The sequence below is a fragment of the Nelusetta ayraudi genome, unplaced genomic scaffold, assembly GCF_046127955.1.
Source record: "Nelusetta ayraudi isolate G7.1 ecotype Tasmania unplaced genomic scaffold, CSIRO-AGI_Nayr_v1 ptg000005l, whole genome shotgun sequence".
Lineage (NCBI taxonomy): Eukaryota > Metazoa > Chordata > Actinopteri > Tetraodontiformes > Monacanthidae > Nelusetta > Nelusetta ayraudi.
This window is the reverse complement of record NW_027466055.1, coordinates 5,407,501-5,425,309: the sequence shown is the minus strand read 5'-3', so window position 1 is coordinate 5,425,309 and position 17,809 is coordinate 5,407,501. Positions and strand designations below refer to the sequence as shown.

The 17,809-nt window shown below is 41.9% G+C and overlaps 3 protein-coding genes across 5 annotated transcripts in view; 1 reads left to right on the top strand and 2 right to left on the bottom strand.

The window, feature by feature from the left end:
* The first annotated feature begins 2,136 nt into the window (after positions 1 to 2,136).
* LOC142904760 (putative gonadotropin-releasing hormone II receptor) lies at positions 2,137 to 5,168 on the top strand. Its single transcript, XM_076051054.1, has 4 exons — positions 2,137 to 2,331; positions 3,115 to 3,703; positions 3,979 to 4,183; positions 4,336 to 5,168. The coding sequence occupies exons 2-4, from the start codon at positions 3,170 to 3,172 to the stop codon at positions 4,791 to 4,793; spliced, it is 1,197 nt and encodes a 398-aa protein (XP_075907169.1). The 5' UTR covers positions 2,137 to 2,331; positions 3,115 to 3,169; the 3' UTR covers positions 4,794 to 5,168.
* Positions 5,169 to 5,825: 657 nt separating this feature from the next.
* wdr93 (WD repeat domain 93) lies at positions 5,826 to 13,035 on the bottom strand. 3 transcript variants are annotated; one of them, XM_076051036.1, is made up of 15 exons: positions 12,665 to 13,035; positions 11,145 to 11,346; positions 11,000 to 11,064; positions 10,498 to 10,576; positions 10,333 to 10,418; positions 10,023 to 10,095; positions 9,785 to 9,938; positions 9,626 to 9,696; positions 9,377 to 9,463; positions 8,925 to 9,056; positions 8,197 to 8,404; positions 8,051 to 8,111; positions 7,801 to 7,957; positions 7,273 to 7,633; positions 5,826 to 7,188 (listed from the first exon to the last, which is right to left on the bottom strand). In XM_076051036.1, the coding sequence occupies exons 1-15, from the start codon at positions 12,773 to 12,775 to the stop codon at positions 7,080 to 7,082; spliced, it is 1,956 nt and encodes a 651-aa protein (XP_075907151.1). In that variant the 5' UTR covers positions 12,776 to 13,035; the 3' UTR covers positions 5,826 to 7,079. The 3 variants fall into 3 exon arrangements, with proteins under 3 accessions (XP_075907151.1, XP_075907142.1, XP_075907158.1); XM_076051027.1 differs by having other exon boundaries at positions 9,377 to 9,466; positions 12,665 to 13,031; XM_076051043.1 differs by having other exon boundaries at positions 9,377 to 9,466; positions 12,676 to 12,797.
* Positions 13,036 to 13,992: 957 nt separating this feature from the next.
* LOC142904731 (RNA polymerase II elongation factor ELL2-like) overlaps positions 13,993 to 17,809 on the bottom strand; it is a 22,615-nt gene continuing 18,798 nt past the window's right edge. The window contains exons 9-12 of the mRNA XM_076051016.1: positions 17,272 to 17,317; positions 16,843 to 17,014; positions 16,716 to 16,760; positions 13,993 to 16,264 (exon numbers count right to left, since the gene is read on the bottom strand). Of these exons, the coding sequence (XP_075907131.1) occupies positions 16,154 to 16,264; positions 16,716 to 16,760; positions 16,843 to 17,014; positions 17,272 to 17,317 (374 nt within the window). The 3' untranslated portion in view covers positions 13,993 to 16,153. The remainder of the gene's footprint in view (positions 16,265 to 16,715; positions 16,761 to 16,842; positions 17,015 to 17,271; positions 17,318 to 17,809) is intronic.

Genomic DNA, 17,809 nt, shown 5'->3' with positions numbered 1-17,809 from the left:
TGAGGCAATTGAGTGTAGGGAGAGGATTACTTTGTGATTTTTACTCAAACAAAAACATTGAAACAAGATTCCGTCACATAAGTTTCTATCTCCGCTTCATAAATGGAAGACACTTGAGCTCCTGCTGGTCAGATCAATGTCTACTTGATTTTTCTCCCTGTGTCAATGTGGAATAATCAAAGAAATTTTTATCCAGAAGCCACTCGAGGGGTCTTTCTCTGCTTTATTTTTTTTCAATGTGAAAACTAAAGGATTGTGTGGTCCAACAGTTCATACAGCTGTGTTCTGGCTGTGCGCAACAGTGAGTGGACTTCTGCGTGTGTGTGTTAGCCTACTGATTGATCCCATACTTCCTCTTTAGCCAAGCTTTTAACACACAGCACTGATGTCTACATGTGCAACTGTTTGCTTTTCTAGGTTCTGGGAATACATGGAGCTGATTTATTCCAGTGCATTTTCATTGAGCTGTATCAGAGCTGACATCCAAAGCATTTCTAGATGGTCTTAAAAATAAAACTGTACCTATATTTTTTTTAAATACCTCTGAATATCTTTGGACTTGTTTGTTCAATTACAACGACTATTGTGTAGTTTAAATGTAATTATGTGCAGAATTGTGATGACTTGATGATTCAGAAAAGGATGCATATATTTGGAACTACTTGGGGCATTTTTCCACCTTGATAAATGCTGAACCATCACTTTCAGGGTTTGAAATACATTTGCTCCAGGAGCTTGTGGTGACATTGAATATATCTGACATGTTTTGGGTCAGTGTGTTCTCTTTGTTCCTCGCTTCCTGGCTGTGAGTGTAACACCACCAACCACTCTGAGATGGAACTAGGGAATTAATCCATCTCACTTAAACCAAACGGATGCTGAAACCCTGATAGAAAGATGCCACGCAGGAAGAGGGCGGCTGTGTTCCATTGTTGTGTGGACATACTGCACTTAATCACAGACTGTATACATACTGTGGGAGATAATAATATGTGGAGTGCGATAATTGACTGGTCTTGTTCAGTAATGAATGCACACTTGTTTTGTCTCATCTGTATGGCCGGACCACGTAACACCCAGACTAGTTCTTCAAAGGAACCCTGTTTACTCACCTTCCGCCTTGATCTCGGTCCATCTCGCAGCAATCTTCTCTGCAGAAATGTTATTAAAGTTATTCATGTATGTCTTTTGTATTATTCATGTGTTCTATTTTTATGTTATTTTCTTCTTCTTTGTTTTTCTTTCTTTCTTTCTTTCTTCTTTTTTTTTATTTTTTACATTGATTAGACATATGACGACAGGATAAGCCTGTTACAGGTTTGAGCCTTTCTTGCACAATTTGCATAGCTGTGAACCACATTCGTCTGCCGCGAAACAAAGGCTGGGTCCTCGAATCAAGCTTATTCAGACTCACTTGAATTGTCAGAGCCCATTGATGACAGACAAAGTCTGACGTCTTTCAAACCTGTCTTTCAAAGGTCCAATCTGAATCGTCTTGTCTTGACTATCCCCACAAACAATCAGCATCCCCTTCTTAGTCAAGAGCGACAATGCTGCAAGCTGCACCTAAAGAAACGCAGAAGAAATAGAGAAAATGAAGGAGAAAAAAAGAATCCCAAATGCAAAAACACAGAAGGTTAAAAAAAAAAAAAAAAAAAATGAAGACACAGAATCCACTCACAGCAACAGGAATTGCAAGCTATCTCAGCTGGCAGAACAATTTTGGCTTTGTATGTGATGAATACAGTACAGTGAGCTTTTTTTTGGTTTGTTTTTTGAACACAATCTTTACTTAACTACTTCCATCCAAAAAAAAAAGTACAGAGTTCTTAAATAACAAGGGAAAAACACGATTCAAAGCATCTTTGACAGGATGACCTCATCATCATCATCGTCGTCATCATCATCATCATCATCATCATCATCATCATCGTCATCATCATCATCATCATCATCATCACATAAATTTAGGAAGTTTAAATCTGAATGTATATCTTTACCAAGGCATGACATACTTTGGTTTTTGACTCAAAGTGTAAACTTGTATTACACATATCCACCAACTCAGTCTCACTCCTCTCTTTTTCTCTTACTGCCATGCCGTTATTAACAGCCCGTCTTCCCCAGAGGGTCTGAGACTACACCGCGAGTCGCTACACCCCCTCGCTCTGATTGGTCAAGCCTTCGAAGATGAAGGTGCAGCGACCGGCGCGCGCACGGAGAGACGGACTGCACACGTCAAACTTTGCGCTTCTGCCGATGGAGACGCCAAAGCGCGGAGACACAGTCATTCCTGCATGTCAGCTGCCATCCTACTTTTACGCATGAGACGTAAGTTTTGCGTTGCGCTTCTCTACTACATGCAGATGTGGAAGGTGTTCGGAGTGATCAAGAAAAAAAAATAATGCGTTGTTGTTGTTGTTGTTGTTGTTGTTGTTGTTGTTGCAAATGCATGATTCATATTCGAAAGGACAACAGTCTCGTTCCAACACGTTCTCACTCCGTAGACGGTTGCTCGTTCACGTTTAAAATTGTCCCAACTTTATTGTTTTTGTTTCTTTTTAAATTAATGTTCAGTGCTTTCTTTCATGAGCGAGCACAGTGTACCTCATTTGTGCAAGACGTACATTTTTTCAAATATCTTTTTTTTTATTATCATCTATTTCTTCAGTTGTGTATTTTACTATTGAAAACAAAGGCTGAGATATTATTATTATTATTATTATTATTATTATTATTATTATTATTATTATTATTATTATTACTACAAGAATAATAATACCAATAATAAATATTGTGTGGGATGTGTGACGTGGCTCTACCAACAGTACCCACTACAGATACATGTAAATAAGGAATTCTCAGCTACGTGTGGAATATGCCCTCGGTTCAATATGCATTTAAGCGAAATTAATTGTATTCATATCAATTTTCCTCTCTGTTAACTGCATTTCTTTTCTAGTCAGCGACCCACAGTGACTCACTGGCTGCCATGTGAGCGCGTTACTTCCTCTTGATAATGCACTCAATGCATTCATGAGTGTGAGCATCTCCTCTTACACAGATGTGTGCAATATGACTTACCTAACTGTCTCTTCACTCATCCGCCGCCAGAGTCTTCTTCACGGAAGGATGAGGCGGATGCGCAGTCCCCTGTGAACACTGGAAGATGAACGCTGCGACGACCATGTACCATCTCGACCGAGGCCACCAGCTGAACGCCTCCTGCAACCACTCCTGGTGCCCGTCGGAGTGGACGGTGGCGGGCGGCGCCATGCAGCTGCCCACCTTCACGGCGGCGGCCAAAGCCCGAGTGGTCATCACCTGGATCCTCTGCTGCGTCTCAGCCTTCTGCAACCTGGCCGTGCTGTGGATGGCCCGCAGGGACGGCAAGAGCAAATCCCACGTCAGGATGCTGATCGTCAACTTGACGGTGGCTGATCTGCTGGTGACCTTCATCGTCATGCCTGTGGACGCCGTGTGGAACATCACCGTGCAGTGGCTGGCCGGAGACTTTGCCTGCAGGCTGCTGATGTTTCTCAAGCTGCAGGCCATGTACTCCTGTGCCTTTGTCACCGTGGTGATCAGCCTGGACCGGCAGTCGGCCATCCTCAACCCGCTGGCCATCAGTGAGGCCAGGCGGAGGAACAGAGTCATGCTGGCCGTGGCTTGGGGCATGAGCGTGCTGCTGTCAGTCCCTCAGGTAAGAGCAGGTGTCGCAGCTGAAGGCTCTGACAGCAGGTGATGAGACTGGATATTAGTTTTGTCTAACTTTGGATTTTAAGTTGAATTTATATATATATATATGTATAGTGAGCTTTAAAACTCGAGTTATTTCATTTCTAATGTAATTTTTAGTTGTTAATTTTTTTCGATAGTCTCATGTCAAAGACAACCCCTTCTTTTACCAATTGAAGGTATAGACACCAAACACAAGATGGAAACCCAACAATCTCTAACAGTGGTGTCGTTTTTCAGATGTTGCTGTTCCACAGTGTGACCATTGCCCACCCAGTGGAGTTCACCCAGTGCACAACGCACCAGAGCTTCCTGGTTCACTGGCACGAGACGGCCTACAACATGTTCACCTTCAGCTGCCTGTTCCTACTGCCGCTGGTTATCATGATCACGTGTTACAGCAGGATTTTCTGTGCCATCTCCAAACGTCTGAAAAAGGACCGGTGTAAGTTCCACATAGCCTAGCCCGGTTGAACACTCATTTTTATTTTTAATTTAACCTGGGCCAAATAGATATTTAATTGATTTCCTCACATTCAACAATTGTTTTTTTTGTCATTTAATTGACATTTTCTCCATCTTGTGTCGTACTCCCAGTTCCTTCCAATGAAGTGCGTTTGCGGTGTTCCAAGAACAACATTCCCAAGGCCCGGATGAGAACTCTAAAGATGAGCATCGTCATCGTCTCATCCTTCATCGTCTGCTGGACTCCGTACTACCTGCTGGGTCTGTGGTACTGGTTTCTACCAGAGGACCTGGAGGGGAAAGTGTCCCATTCGCTCAGCCACATTCTGTTCATCTTCGGCCTGGTCAACGCCTGCCTGGACCCCATCATCTACGGCCTGTTCACCATTCAGTTCCGAAAGGCACTGCAGAAGTATTTCGGCAAAGCTGCCAAGGTGTCGGAATTGGACGATAACACCCTCGCAACCGGATCGTTCACATGCGCAACGGCCTCGCTGAAAATAGAGGTGAGCGCTGGCGGCCAGCAGACGCCAATATTGTGCAGCGAAAAGCAGGGGACGGCGTTAGCGAGGGGCGAGACCATCTTTTAATTAAATGGGAGATGATGCTGCTTGTGTAGTTTTTTTTCAATGTAACGTAGGTTTCTACTTAAGATAAAATAGTGTAGTCTTAAACAGGGAAAACCCCGACGAAGGAATAAACAACTTCTCTAGAGAAATGTGCTGAGCTCCGGAAATTGTCCCTAGTTTATCCCGAATCAAACGTGTGCTCTCGGAATCCATCGCTGAAGGGAGATATTTTTGGAGGGGAGCGGCGTCACGTATGTGGATGACATGTTGAGCGCACATATTTGTGCCTGACACAGTGGCGGTGAAGCACAATAATAACAGGGTGGACAGCGGCCTGACTCAGAGATGAATCACAGAGTCCTGATGAAAGAGGTTTCTCCAGGCTTGAACTGTGAAAAACTGTGAAAAACAGAAAGACAATGGAGTGGGGGATGGTTGGGTGTGAAGTGTCTGTATTATTATGGAAATCTAGATTTAGCAGAACATAAAGTGCTGATGGATGTGAGATTGGCTCAACATGTGTTTTTAAAAGTACCATTTCCCTAAAAGTAATGACAAAGAATTTCCTAGTAGAGAGTAGTGAACAAAACAGTGAATAGGTAATGAATAGGTAACCAATCAATAATAGGTAATTATTGATTGGTTAATAATTGTATATTATTATTTTGTTAGTTCTTAGTAAACACTACATGTGAAAGGAGTGAAAGGACACCTGCATTGGCCTCCTTTCTTCATCCTTTCCGATAATAAGGATCCTGAATATGAACTCATATATATATGTATATATATATTTTGTTGTTTTTTTTTTGTTATCATTATTGTGTGTGTGTGTGTGTGACAAGGTTCTGTGTGAGCAGCTGGCCATACTTGAATTTCCCTCGGGATAATAAAAAGTATATCTATCTCATGTATTCATTATAATTTCAAGATAGGCACTGGTTCCCATTTAAATAATAATAATAAAAAATAAGCATTCTGGCTTTTTATAACCACAAGTTATGTCAGCCATTCATACTGAGTGTACTTTAAGTTTTATAAAACTGCAAAGCCGTGTTTAATAACTACACTATGTTTACTTTTTATTCACCAGTCAACTGAACTTTTGAACAGAATCAAAGAATTTAGTTACCAACACGTTAGACAGTTAACAACAGCTACAACATCAACATCAACAACAACAACAACAACAAAATATCACTAACAGCATATTTCTACCAATATTTATCAACTTTCTGGATAGAAAAGTTTAGAAAACGAGTCATTTTAAATTTAGTTACAACCGCATATGAAGCCCAATTGTTTCTTTTACTGTAAAGTGAATTAGGTCGAATGAAGTGAATCATATAATTTATCATCATAGCATTTAAAAAAATGTTTTTTTTTTTTTTACAAAAGCAATCTGGATTGTGGACTTCAAAATACTATATACATAATAAAATCTATTTAGTTCAGACGGCAGAATAAAATATGGATAGTTACCTAGAGTGACTTTTTCAGCCAAAAAAAGGGCAGAGTGGCAGAGTGATAACAATGACAATGTTGCTGAACCAAAACAACAGGACAAAATATGAATAAGACAGTATTATAATGATAACAGCAACAACAAAAACAACGGTGACTTTTTTTGTTGGTAGATATCTGATGTCACAGGGACACCTGTTGATCTTTCTGAATAGAGCACCTGTACCTTCACAAGCCTCTGTGACGGCGACCTTTTCAGTGTAGTGGTCATCTGTGGACATTCTAATTAAACTTTCACACACTAAAATGACCACTGGCTCTTTTTGACTGACGCACTGTGGAGTTGATCTGATCCGCAGACGGAGATGGAAATGGAATTCAAATGAAGCGAGCGTGTAGGAAAACATTTAATTGCCTACAATCCCCAATATTAATTTAAAACCATGAATCCACTGAAACGCTCATACATAGTCAATTCTGCTGACTGCTCAGTCAGACTATAATCATCTGATTTTGAGGCCTATTTCCATTTTTATTTGCCGCTGCCAGTCATTGATTATGAGATTGTGTGGTCGCTGATACATATTCATCAGGGGGACGCCATCGTCTGAGCCGTGACAGCAGCTGTTATTGCAACAAGTCAGAGTGAAAAGAAGTAAGCATGAGCAAATCCTCAACAGGAAACTAATCACCAGTCATTGGGTTGAGTCATATCTTCACATTTGCAGATTTGTTTTTCAAAGAGTACTTCCGAAATAAATTCAAAACTCACCGACGTGTGAAAAAACTGCAATCAAAAGTCCATCTCAATATACCTCTGAATGGAAAACCATTCCTTGCGCGTTATCAGGTGGCTGTAGTTCCGCTTTGCCTCAGCTGTAGCACTCCTGATCTTTCCTCCAGCTGCTTCCAGATCTGATGCAAAGCTTTATTCCTTTCATCCACAGACAGCACTCTGCCGAAAAACAAACAAACCTTTGTTGGGGAGGAATTTAGAGACTAAGGATCATAATGAAAAGAGAGAAAACCCCCAGCAAACCTTTGCTGAAGGTAAAGATCACAGGACTCCTGCAGGGTCACGGGGCCCGACGCTTCACGTTGTGTGGCAGTGATGTAACATTTTGTGGTGTCATCCTCTCCGAAGCTAAAGATGAAAAGCCCGGAGAGATGCTCTTCTGTATTGCCACTGTCTTCTTCTTGTGGTGACACACTGGCACTGGCACTGGCACTGGCACAGGCACTTGCACTGGCACAGGCACTAGCACAGGCACTTGCACTGGCACAGGCACTGGCACAGGCACTGGCACCGGCACTGGCACTGGCACAGGTACTTGCACCGGCACTGGTACCGGCACTGGCACTGGCAATGGCACTGGCACTAGCACTGGGGTAGTTGTCACCTTCGGAAGAATGGCAATTATCACACAATAATTACAATTTGATTGTGCAGAATGTACAGATTAGTGACATTAACAAACATCTTTTGCAGTTCAGGCATCTTTGTTTTTCCCCTCCCGAGGCTGATGAACTTGCGCTTTACGCACTCTAGGTGTCTGTTTGGATTGACCTTTTATGAACAGTGTGTGATCTTTGGTGTTAAAAGCAAGGACGGGACTGCAGTGGGTGGCCATCAGATGAGTTGAGGGAAGAGACAAGCAGCACACGACGGCCCCGCTGAAGACGTCTTGCAGAAGCATTTTTCCATTCCTTTGCACCACGAGCAACTAATCAGGAAAAGAAAAAATTCTGAAATCAGTTTTTTTTGTAGAAAGAATTTCATACGTTCAAGTACATGGAAGGATGAGTGAGAGTTTTACCAAGCCCTCCAGGAATGGCACTGGCATAATGACAGTGGGGACAGCCGCGCTGTCATTCGGCCTGGACAGACGTCAGAGGAGTGCATATGAATGATCTCTTTGCTTTTCCTTTGACAGCGAACATCAGTCGGTAGAACTGGAGTCACCTTTCACTGAGCAGCGCCACTCTGGGCTCCAGCAGTCGCCCGGTGGTGGCTATTAGCATCGCTCCGTTTTTGCACAGAATCAAAAGACGGAGCTCTGCTGCGTGAGGAGTTTGGCAATCATCGGCAGGGACAGCTTGGCGATTGACAAAGTGCATCCTTAGCAGGGCGCTGTCTGCCGCTGACGCCAGTACGGCAGACAAAGGACAGTCTGGGCCAGGGACAATGAAATGAGAATGAAAGACCATTTTTTGGGAAGTATTCAAAATGGAAACAAGTTGTTGCTTGAGAACAAAACAAAGAGGAAAACAGTGGTGGAAAATCATTCAGAGCTTATTGTCCAATCTAATGGCTTTTAAAAATGTGCTTCAATATTTTATGTGGAAATGCGTGACTACGTGATCTGAGCTGCTTTTTATTTATTTTTTTGGTTCATATGAACGATGTCATCACAGCAGATCCAAAGTAAAATATGGTCCTTGCAAAAAGGTTTTCTGGAGGTCAGTCTAGCAACCAACCAGAAATGAATGCATTAAGTCAGCAGAATGAGCTGCACTCAATGCAGAGGCTCTAATGAGATGACCCAGTTGACACGAGCACCTTCCTCAGTGCAGAATGTCAACGCTTGAATTCCGTTTTTGTCATTTCTACGGATGAAACGTGCCGTCTCCACTATCCAGTCTCACTTGACATTATATACCTTCATCACCTTCCCCATGCAGTTGACTCACCAAGTCTTCTATCCCAGACTGACACCAAACCGTCGTCGAGCCCCACAGCTATGTACCGTGTGCAGCCACTGACGGCCGAGCACACAATTTCCTTTTCGTGAGGCCACAAAACATCTGGCACTGGTTCCGCATCTGCACCAAAACAAGTCCAAACAAATTATACTTGTGCATTTTCATTGACTCTTCAAAACAGGATCATTTGACGACAGGTTACGAAGAGGAAAATTGATTTCTGTACAAAGATTGAACTGAGTGTTTTTGTAACTATTGTGTAGTTTATTTTTGGACTGTTTTTATTTAGTGCTGCAACAGTGTAGTTTTCCAATTTGCCAATCTATATATGCTATAATCTATCTATCTATCTATCTACCTACCTACCTACCTACCTACCTACCTACCTACCTACCTACCTATCTATCTATCTATCTATCTATCTATATAAAACATCCTACCTGGCTTGCTCTTTGAAGCCTTCTGCAGGAAGTACTGAGAGAGGTTGCGGCTGCCGCTCCACCACACGCACACAGCAACAGGGAGTCCTGCTAGAAATAAAAATGACTTTAATAGCAGCTGCTGATTTGTGCTGCCTTTACATGAGATTAAATCAGTGAGTGAAAAAAAAAATCCATATAGATTAGTTGCCAAAAAAACTGACAGACCGCCAGCTTTACGTCTTCAGTTCTATATCCTCCTCAACAAACCTGTCTGGGGCTTTGCCTTGCTGTTATCAGGAAACTGAGGACAAGGCAGGAGGAAATGAAGCGTGCAGCATCTGGAAAGAGAGTCTACGATGATGTGAGTGTTTTATGCCAAGGGGTCATCACGCCAAAGCACGGACAGACTTCACATAAGTCCCTCACTGTGAGCTTTCGTTGCTTTCTGTGGGATTTTCTGCATCCGCGTCAGCAGTCGGCTCCTTGTGTCCGACGCTGCTGACGTTTTTGCCCTGAGCCAAAAAGTGTATCAGAAAATCTCTCATCTGAAACGTATCCGCTGGACCATCCGCAGCCCTCACTGGAATAAAACAGACAAATAGCTCGGTAAATGAATTCACAAATCCGCAAGGAAAATGAAATTTTTGTGGCTGTGCCATCACACCTGCTGGACTTCTAGTTGGCTTGATTGTAATTATAGGGGCAAGTGTCGTGATCTTTACCCCTGAGACTGGGCGCTAAAGGAAGAGGAAACAAAACTATAATTATACTCAGCATTTTTTTGCATTTCAATTGTCAACTAAATGCACCCAGATTTTGTTTTTTCGGTTCTATGATGCCCCAGTTAAATAAAAATGACAAGACAGCGCCGATTAATATGGTCGACAGTCATCACATTTCGCTCAGCGCGGGTTTTACGGAATGCCTCAAGCCTCAAATACACATCCTGGTTGCAGGCGCTCAGTCCACTACACCTCTGTTTGCGACTGTGCCGTTCTCATCTCTCTCAGCCAAGCGTCTCTGGGGAAGCGATAGACCTCCAGCCAAATGGCACCGGCGCCTGACAGGAGCACGTGGTGCAGGTTAATCCCACCAAATCACATTGTAAAGACAGCAGTAATGAAAAAAATCTGATTTACAGCTGAGGGACGCCGCTCCGTAATCTCCTCCCTCAGATATGTCAAATGCCAGGCAAATGCTCCTTTTGTTGACGTCCTCCTAAAGCCAGAATTATGTTGAAAAACATTATGAACCTTATTTTCACTGGCCACCTGATTATCAAAGAAAAAAAAATAAAAACTATAAATCTCCAGAAAACATTTTATTTAACCCTCTGATCACAGCTGCCTGCTTATTTTTTAATGGAACAGTGCATACAGTACCAGTCAGAAGTTAACACTGTTAAATAACTAAATGCTTTATATAAAGTGTGGCTATTTACTTCTTTTTTGGTTAACTACATAATACCATATATGCTTCATTCATTCATTGTTTTGATTCAGTAAGTGATAAACTATTTAAATAGTCATTAAAAACATGATAAAATGAGAGGGTGTACCCAAACTTGTAACCGGTAGTTTGATACTGGAGCTTTAAACTGAATAGCATTCAGGGTATTTTGCACAGAGTGACAACACGCACCATGGCGTTGATGACACTGAGGAGGTGAATGCTCTCACTGTACATCCCAAAGACTCTGCCAACACCTAAAGCAAAACACAAGCAGTGACAGTGAACACATACATTAAGGAGGTGGGCTGACGACACACCTGCAAATCTGACTCACCCATGTCGTCAATGGTGCAAAGCAAATAGGCCGTTTCTGTCACTGTGGCGAACTGAATGGCCGTGATTTCCACCGTGTCCTGCAGCCACTCTGAGACACAGTCCAGAGATGACGCGCACCACACAGAGAAGCCCTGCGAGTGACCCACACTCAGGAACCTGCCGTCCGCTGAGCACGCCAGGCACGTGGTGCTGCCTGGAAGCTAAAGAGGCAAAAGTGGTGACAGTTACACAGACGACAGGTCTCTACTGTACATTTCCAAGAAGGACAAATTCACACACAACCACTGAGCTGATACAAGTAGAAGTGTTATTAAACACAACAGCTCCAATATCAGAATCTGATTCAGAGGGGGTGACCATGCTTGAGGACTGCCCAAATGAAACCAGCTGGGAACCATTTTAACCGACTGCCATGCACAACAAGCGCGCATGCATTTAGCCCCTCAGCCTCATCTGTGCTGGACAGCGTCAATGTCACCATAAAGTGGAGCACGCTGGAATACAGCTGCGGTTGGTCTGCTGAGGGAGGCTTTGCTCCCACAAGGTGAAACCACTTCCGTCTTTACAAATGACTGAGCAACGTGACGTTCCAGCGTTGGTTCTGAAACACTGCACAGATGAGCTGCAAGCAAAGATTTCTGTTCTAGTGTCTCTGGTTTGGAGTGCCGCGTTAACCTCTGGGAGGAGATGAGGTAAGCACGGCTGTTTGCCTGCTGGTCGCAAAGGTAAACTGAGCGCTGCACGTCACTGGGCCTGACACTGCACCGGCTGGATGTTATTCATTGATTGTAGCTCCATCTTTTTTCACCTCCTAGCCACCTAAATCAGGGGTGGGCAAACTATTTGATTGGCAGGCCACAATGGGTTCTCAAATTTGACAGAGGGGCCGGAGTAGGAGGAGATGGATGGAGTGTTTTGGTGACCCACCTCATAGGAGAGAAAATATATCATGGCATATGTACAAAACGTGTTTTAATGTCAATTGAAAATGAAGAAAAGCGTTACAACAAAATATGTCTTTGAAGCCCCATGGTATTCAGCTCTTTATTGAAATGACTCTTAAAACACTGAAAAAATAGATGAAATACAGCCATTTTATGACTTACTTACTATTAATATCATTTCTTTAAGTTTGGCAGGCTGGATTAAAAAGGCTCAACAGGCCGCATATGGTTCCTGGGCCGTAGTTTGCCCAAACCTGACCTATATAAACCACAGAGACCTTAACAAACACCTGTGCAACTTCTTTTTTGTTCACTGGTAGATCACAAACTCAGGGTTTTTACTTTATGCGACCAAATGCAGGAGCTCCACACGGCTGTATGTTGAGCCCCTCCCAACTGTCATTTTACACACTGCACGCCAAGCGCTGCTACATGAGCATAGCCATCGTTTAGCATTCAGACAACATTGCATGCTGTCTGTATGCAGACTGGTAGGCAGTCAACAAAAAACACAATGTGGTACTGTGGTTATACCTGGGAAAACCAGTATTCACCCATGCAACACCATGCAAACCTGTGTCTCACTGAATGGCTCCATTTTGAGTGTATCATCTGTGGCTGTATCCTCATTACAATCTGCTTCCATCGCCGAGTCTGAGGCACCTTCTCCTGTGTTCATGGACATCCTGTAAACAAGAGACGCATAACGACAGACAAAAACAGATGGTGTTAGACAAAAACTGTTTTGATGGAGCAGATAATCGATGCCTTGGTTTAACTTAAGAGACAATCGATATAGTACCTTTCGAGTTCAACAAAGACAATTTTGTTGCCGACTTATGTGAGAAATCAGTGAAACTTCTGGTAAAAGTAGAAACTATACTGAAGGCAGCCCTATTTAAATTGCTAATGCTTGACTATCTATCCTATCTGACAGAAATAATTAAATATTGAATGAATGTACTTTGATACTGCAACTACTTTGACTTTTATGTCATAATCATAGAATTTTTTTGCTTTCGGCCCCCTGTATTGTGCTGTGTCGTCGTCTGCTGGAAGGTATTTTTTGAGTTTTGTCTAGTGGTACTAAAATAAAACGCAAAGAAAACAATGTTTATCCTGAAGGATGTAAATATGTAAATCATGCAAGAGAAGAAGAAGAAGAAGAAGAAGAAGAAGAAGAAGAAGAAGAAGAAGAATGCGCTCTTAGGATAACAGCAAATAATATATGAAAATGAATTAACGAACACACACACACACACACACACACACACACACACACACACACACACACACACACACACACACACACACACGTTAACGCTGTAGTTAACGTTGTTAGCAAACTAGCTATAAGCAGCGTATCATGAATGTGTGAAGACCTGCACGTCAACAAGAGACTCGCACCCTATTTAAACAAAGCCAGTCGTTCGGTTTTCCACTTCCTATTAAAGATCAGAGGTCTTACCTTGATTCGATTGAGCCGGTATGTTCACGGACACGCTGCTAAATCCTGAAGCGTCCCTAACTACGAGAGGTCTCAAAGGACTCATGGTCGCCATGGTAACCAGCCGAGCCGGGACACACACACACACACACACACACACACACACACACACACACACACACACACACACACACACACACACACATCAATATACCACCACGGGCTTTCAGTGAAAAGTATGATGCCGTCGGTTTATCACCAAACCGGTAATTAGGCGCGAAGTTATGTCAGCTATCGTCCCTTCACAATAAGAGGTAGTATTAGGCAAGAGGTAGAGTAGATCAGATTACTGTTTCGCGCCAGTTTATGGTTCAAGTAGTAGTAGTAGTAGTATATATAAAATCTGACCTTTCTTTCCCAAAGGCAAAACGAGTAAAACACAAAAAAACTTGCTTTCATGTTTTTAATCTTATGAATTTTACACATTTCGATAAAAACAAAATATACATCTGTGAAATACAGCTCATAGTGCATAACCCCCTAACTCACTTTCATTAGCAGGTGTGTAACCTTTTGCAGGTCACATGAATGATTCTCTCTCTACCAAACAAAAGATATTGCAGCCTTTGTACAGCTGAAGCTTGTGTTTTAAGACTTGCAGGCATTGCACAAACAAAATTTAAATATTTACTTTCACTGATTACTTGGTCTGTAATCAACAACGCGAGCCTGTTAAACTCCCTTGACTCCCAGAAGTTGACATTTTCCTTAAAAATGAAATGTTTTTTTTTCTTTGAAATATCCTGCTCCATTTTTCAAATAAACATCACTAGTGCTACAATAAAACAGGCATGTGCTTACAGATGAGTCAGATGTGATATAAAATATATCAGTCGCAGCTAATAACACCCAGCTATGCTTTTGGGCAATGCTTAAATAAAAAAAAGGAGGTCCGTAGGATTAGTAATGCTTTGTGCCATCTTTGGGAAACTGCACTGTACACACATTTTGCCATAGAATCATTTGCTCTGGACAGAAATATTCAGATGTCAGAGAAAGCCATGGGTAGTATTAATGTGAACAGTTAGATGGCTCAAACATGAAATGTAAGGCGGAATGGATGTGAATATGAAAAACAAAATACAATATAGTCATAGGTACAGTGTAAAGTTCTAAATTAAGGCTTCAATTACTGCAGTAGAACATTTATGCCAACACATTGAACATCAACAAATGCACACAATTGAATTGAAGTTGTTCTCTAGCCTGTTTCTAGTGCAGATGATTCCTGAATGGGTAAGGACTGTCAACTAGAAACAGAAGAACATAGATCCCTTTAGGATACATTCTTAAAACTGTACAAGTACCAGAACCAGGCTTGAAATTCATTTTAAGCCATTTTCTTCAACTTTCTCCCGACAACAAAACACAAATAAAGGCTTAAAAATCTTTTAGTCCTTAATTTAGTGTTGTCTGCAGCTGCACTAAGACAATTCAACAGCTGAATACATTGCAAGGGAATATTAAATGTACCAACATACTGGATCAATTATATTGGAATCTTCAGACAGACACGGTTAAAAGGGTTGGAGTAAAAGGTGCCGCTATGGCTGTATCCCATGAAGCCACTACCAGGGGACAATCTAAACCTGTGATTGTCTCTAAACCTCTCAATTTCTTTCACTCGACGACGCTTCGGCAGAAAACATTTTAAATGGACGGCTCAAACATTTTGAGAGAGGCCTGAAAATAAATACAGCAGCAGTTCAGAGAACAAAGGAAACAGACGAGCAAGGAAGACAAGTTTTGGTGAATCCCACTCAGTTGAAATACTTGAAACTAGATAATGTCAGCAGCTGCTTTTGGGAGGAGTGTATTTGGGAGATTTTTGTGAAGCTCATGTTTTTAAATCAATACTTGGAAAAACTGAGGACAAAACCCATTGTGCTGTATTCACACAGGATAAAATGTCTTTGTTGCCAGTTGTATCCCTTCCAAATGTTGGTTTTTGGATTTATCTGCTTTACAGATGTCAGAAAAAAGCTAAAAAGTTCTTACAATAAATGTGCAATATATTGGGGCAAAAAAAAAACAACTAAAATACCATGTTTATTGCAATTCATTTTGTGTACTATTTTTTAAATAAGGGAAATCATCTTCATTCTCATGCAGTGGCTGCTTTAAACCAGCTACTCTGAAATACTGAACTGGGGACAGGAGTGAATTCTGACATATTTGTATAAAAAGACATAAGGACACAATCTGCATTAAAATACCAGATTTCACTCTATAAAGTATAGATGGTGAGATTTAACAGAAAATAATAGTACTTTGTGTGTGTGACTATGAAAGCCAGGCGTAAATCTCGGCTTAAAGGACAGCGCGAGGAAACAGGCGTTTTTTTCTACCAAGCAACTCCCTTAGATTTGTTTTTATAAGGAAAAATACATTTTTTAAAATATATATATTCTCAAAACAAGAGTTAAAATCAGATCAGGGGAATATTCACAACTACACATTATACCCTTAGAGCTCACAGTATCGTGTGTGAATCCAGCATTCCTGTTCCACGTTAAACATTTTATCTCTTCTTTCCAAAAAGATGCTCCTGGAGGGCTACGAAGACGCCTGAGAGACGTCAAAGTCCGAGATGAGCTGTTTGATGTAGGACAGTTTCTGGTGGAGATATTCACAGCGCTTCTTCTCTTCCCTGTAGCCAGGGAATTTCTGCAAAGAAAGGACAGAACTGTTTATACAATATTCAAAACAATGCCTTTGTTTTTCGAACAAATATCCCCCGGCATGAATAAGACTTCAGTCAAAAGTATCGTGAAGCTGTTCGTAGATGTGTGGAAGCATGTCTACACCAGAAAGTAACAACATGAGGGACAGTGTGTGTCTGTTCAGGTATTCCTTGAAATTTGAATTGCTAAAACAATTTATTTTGCTTTGCTTATCTGACAAGCTTTTGAATGTCTGACCAGACAGGAGAGATTGTTTTATCTGTTTAAAGCACTGAGTATTTCTTTTATGAGACAATACCACAAATTGAAAATAGTAAATTCTACATTGTTGAATTGTCAAATCAAATATATTGCTTTAAAACAAAAAGGTATTCTTTCACACATTATGCCTGACTCTTAATTTGCTGAATAAAAGTAATTTCCCCCCCACTCACCTCTCGATACTTGTTGTACTTTTCTAATATTTGGTCCTCCATTATCTGTAAGGTACAAAGCACAGATGTAGGAATTGTTTGGAAACACTGAGATTTGCACACTGAGACTTGTGCACACTGTCAGTACCTTATATTCAGGTGTGCCGCGAGACAGGCTTTTTATTTTGGATTCTAGCTGGACAAACATGTGAGTTATGGTGGCGATCCGTGAGTGGAGATCTTTGTATTCATCGTACTCGGCGCTGAAATCCCGCTGGTACCTCTGACGCTGCTCCAAAGTCACGATCGCACTGTGTGTCCTACATGAAAACACAGATGCATAGACAACAATCACCCAGCTTGTCACTCTGAGTCTGAAAATTCTTTCATTGTTCAATGCAGCTTTCAGACACAAGGTGGCAGCACATCACCGTTTTTTTCTTTGCTTTAATAACACGAGAACTCCCTTTTTTTCTTTTTTTCTTTTTTTTTTTTTTTAAAGCTTTCCTTACTATGCTCAAAGGAAACTCGGGAAATGCCACGTGTGATGAGCACAACAACGATTTTGTACACTTACAGCACGTAATCCGGCTTCTCCTCCATCTCATTTGTAAAGTCGGGATCTGGAAATAAAACAAACCACATGATGAAAACGCCAAATCGTTTTAGGTCCAAGCAGATGTGACACATTTGTCTCTACCTTTAAAATGTGTCTTAACTAGTCCTGTGTCAGGCAGGCATCAGCGCCTGCTTGGTGCTGACTGGCTAATTCATTATTAGTATCAGCGGGGAGTGTCAGGGTGTCAGGAGACACGAGCGCAGAGACACGGAGCAGCTGGGGATGTTGTCGAGTCAATCAAAACACACCGAGGACTCGAGAGAGTGAGGCGCCGAGGAGAGCAAAACACAGACATGATTCCGTATACGTGTGACTAAAGACCAGTGGTGGCGCTGAGAGGCCTCATGCACCGCTGGTCACCAGCTCAGCCTGGATATGTTGGTTGACCCGTCATTCTGTGGCATTCGCAGAGGATGCATAACACTGAGTCACAACTTCAACCCTCGGGAGAGGAACAGAGGCCGTGGTCAGAGTAAATAGTTCTGTGTCTTTCTTT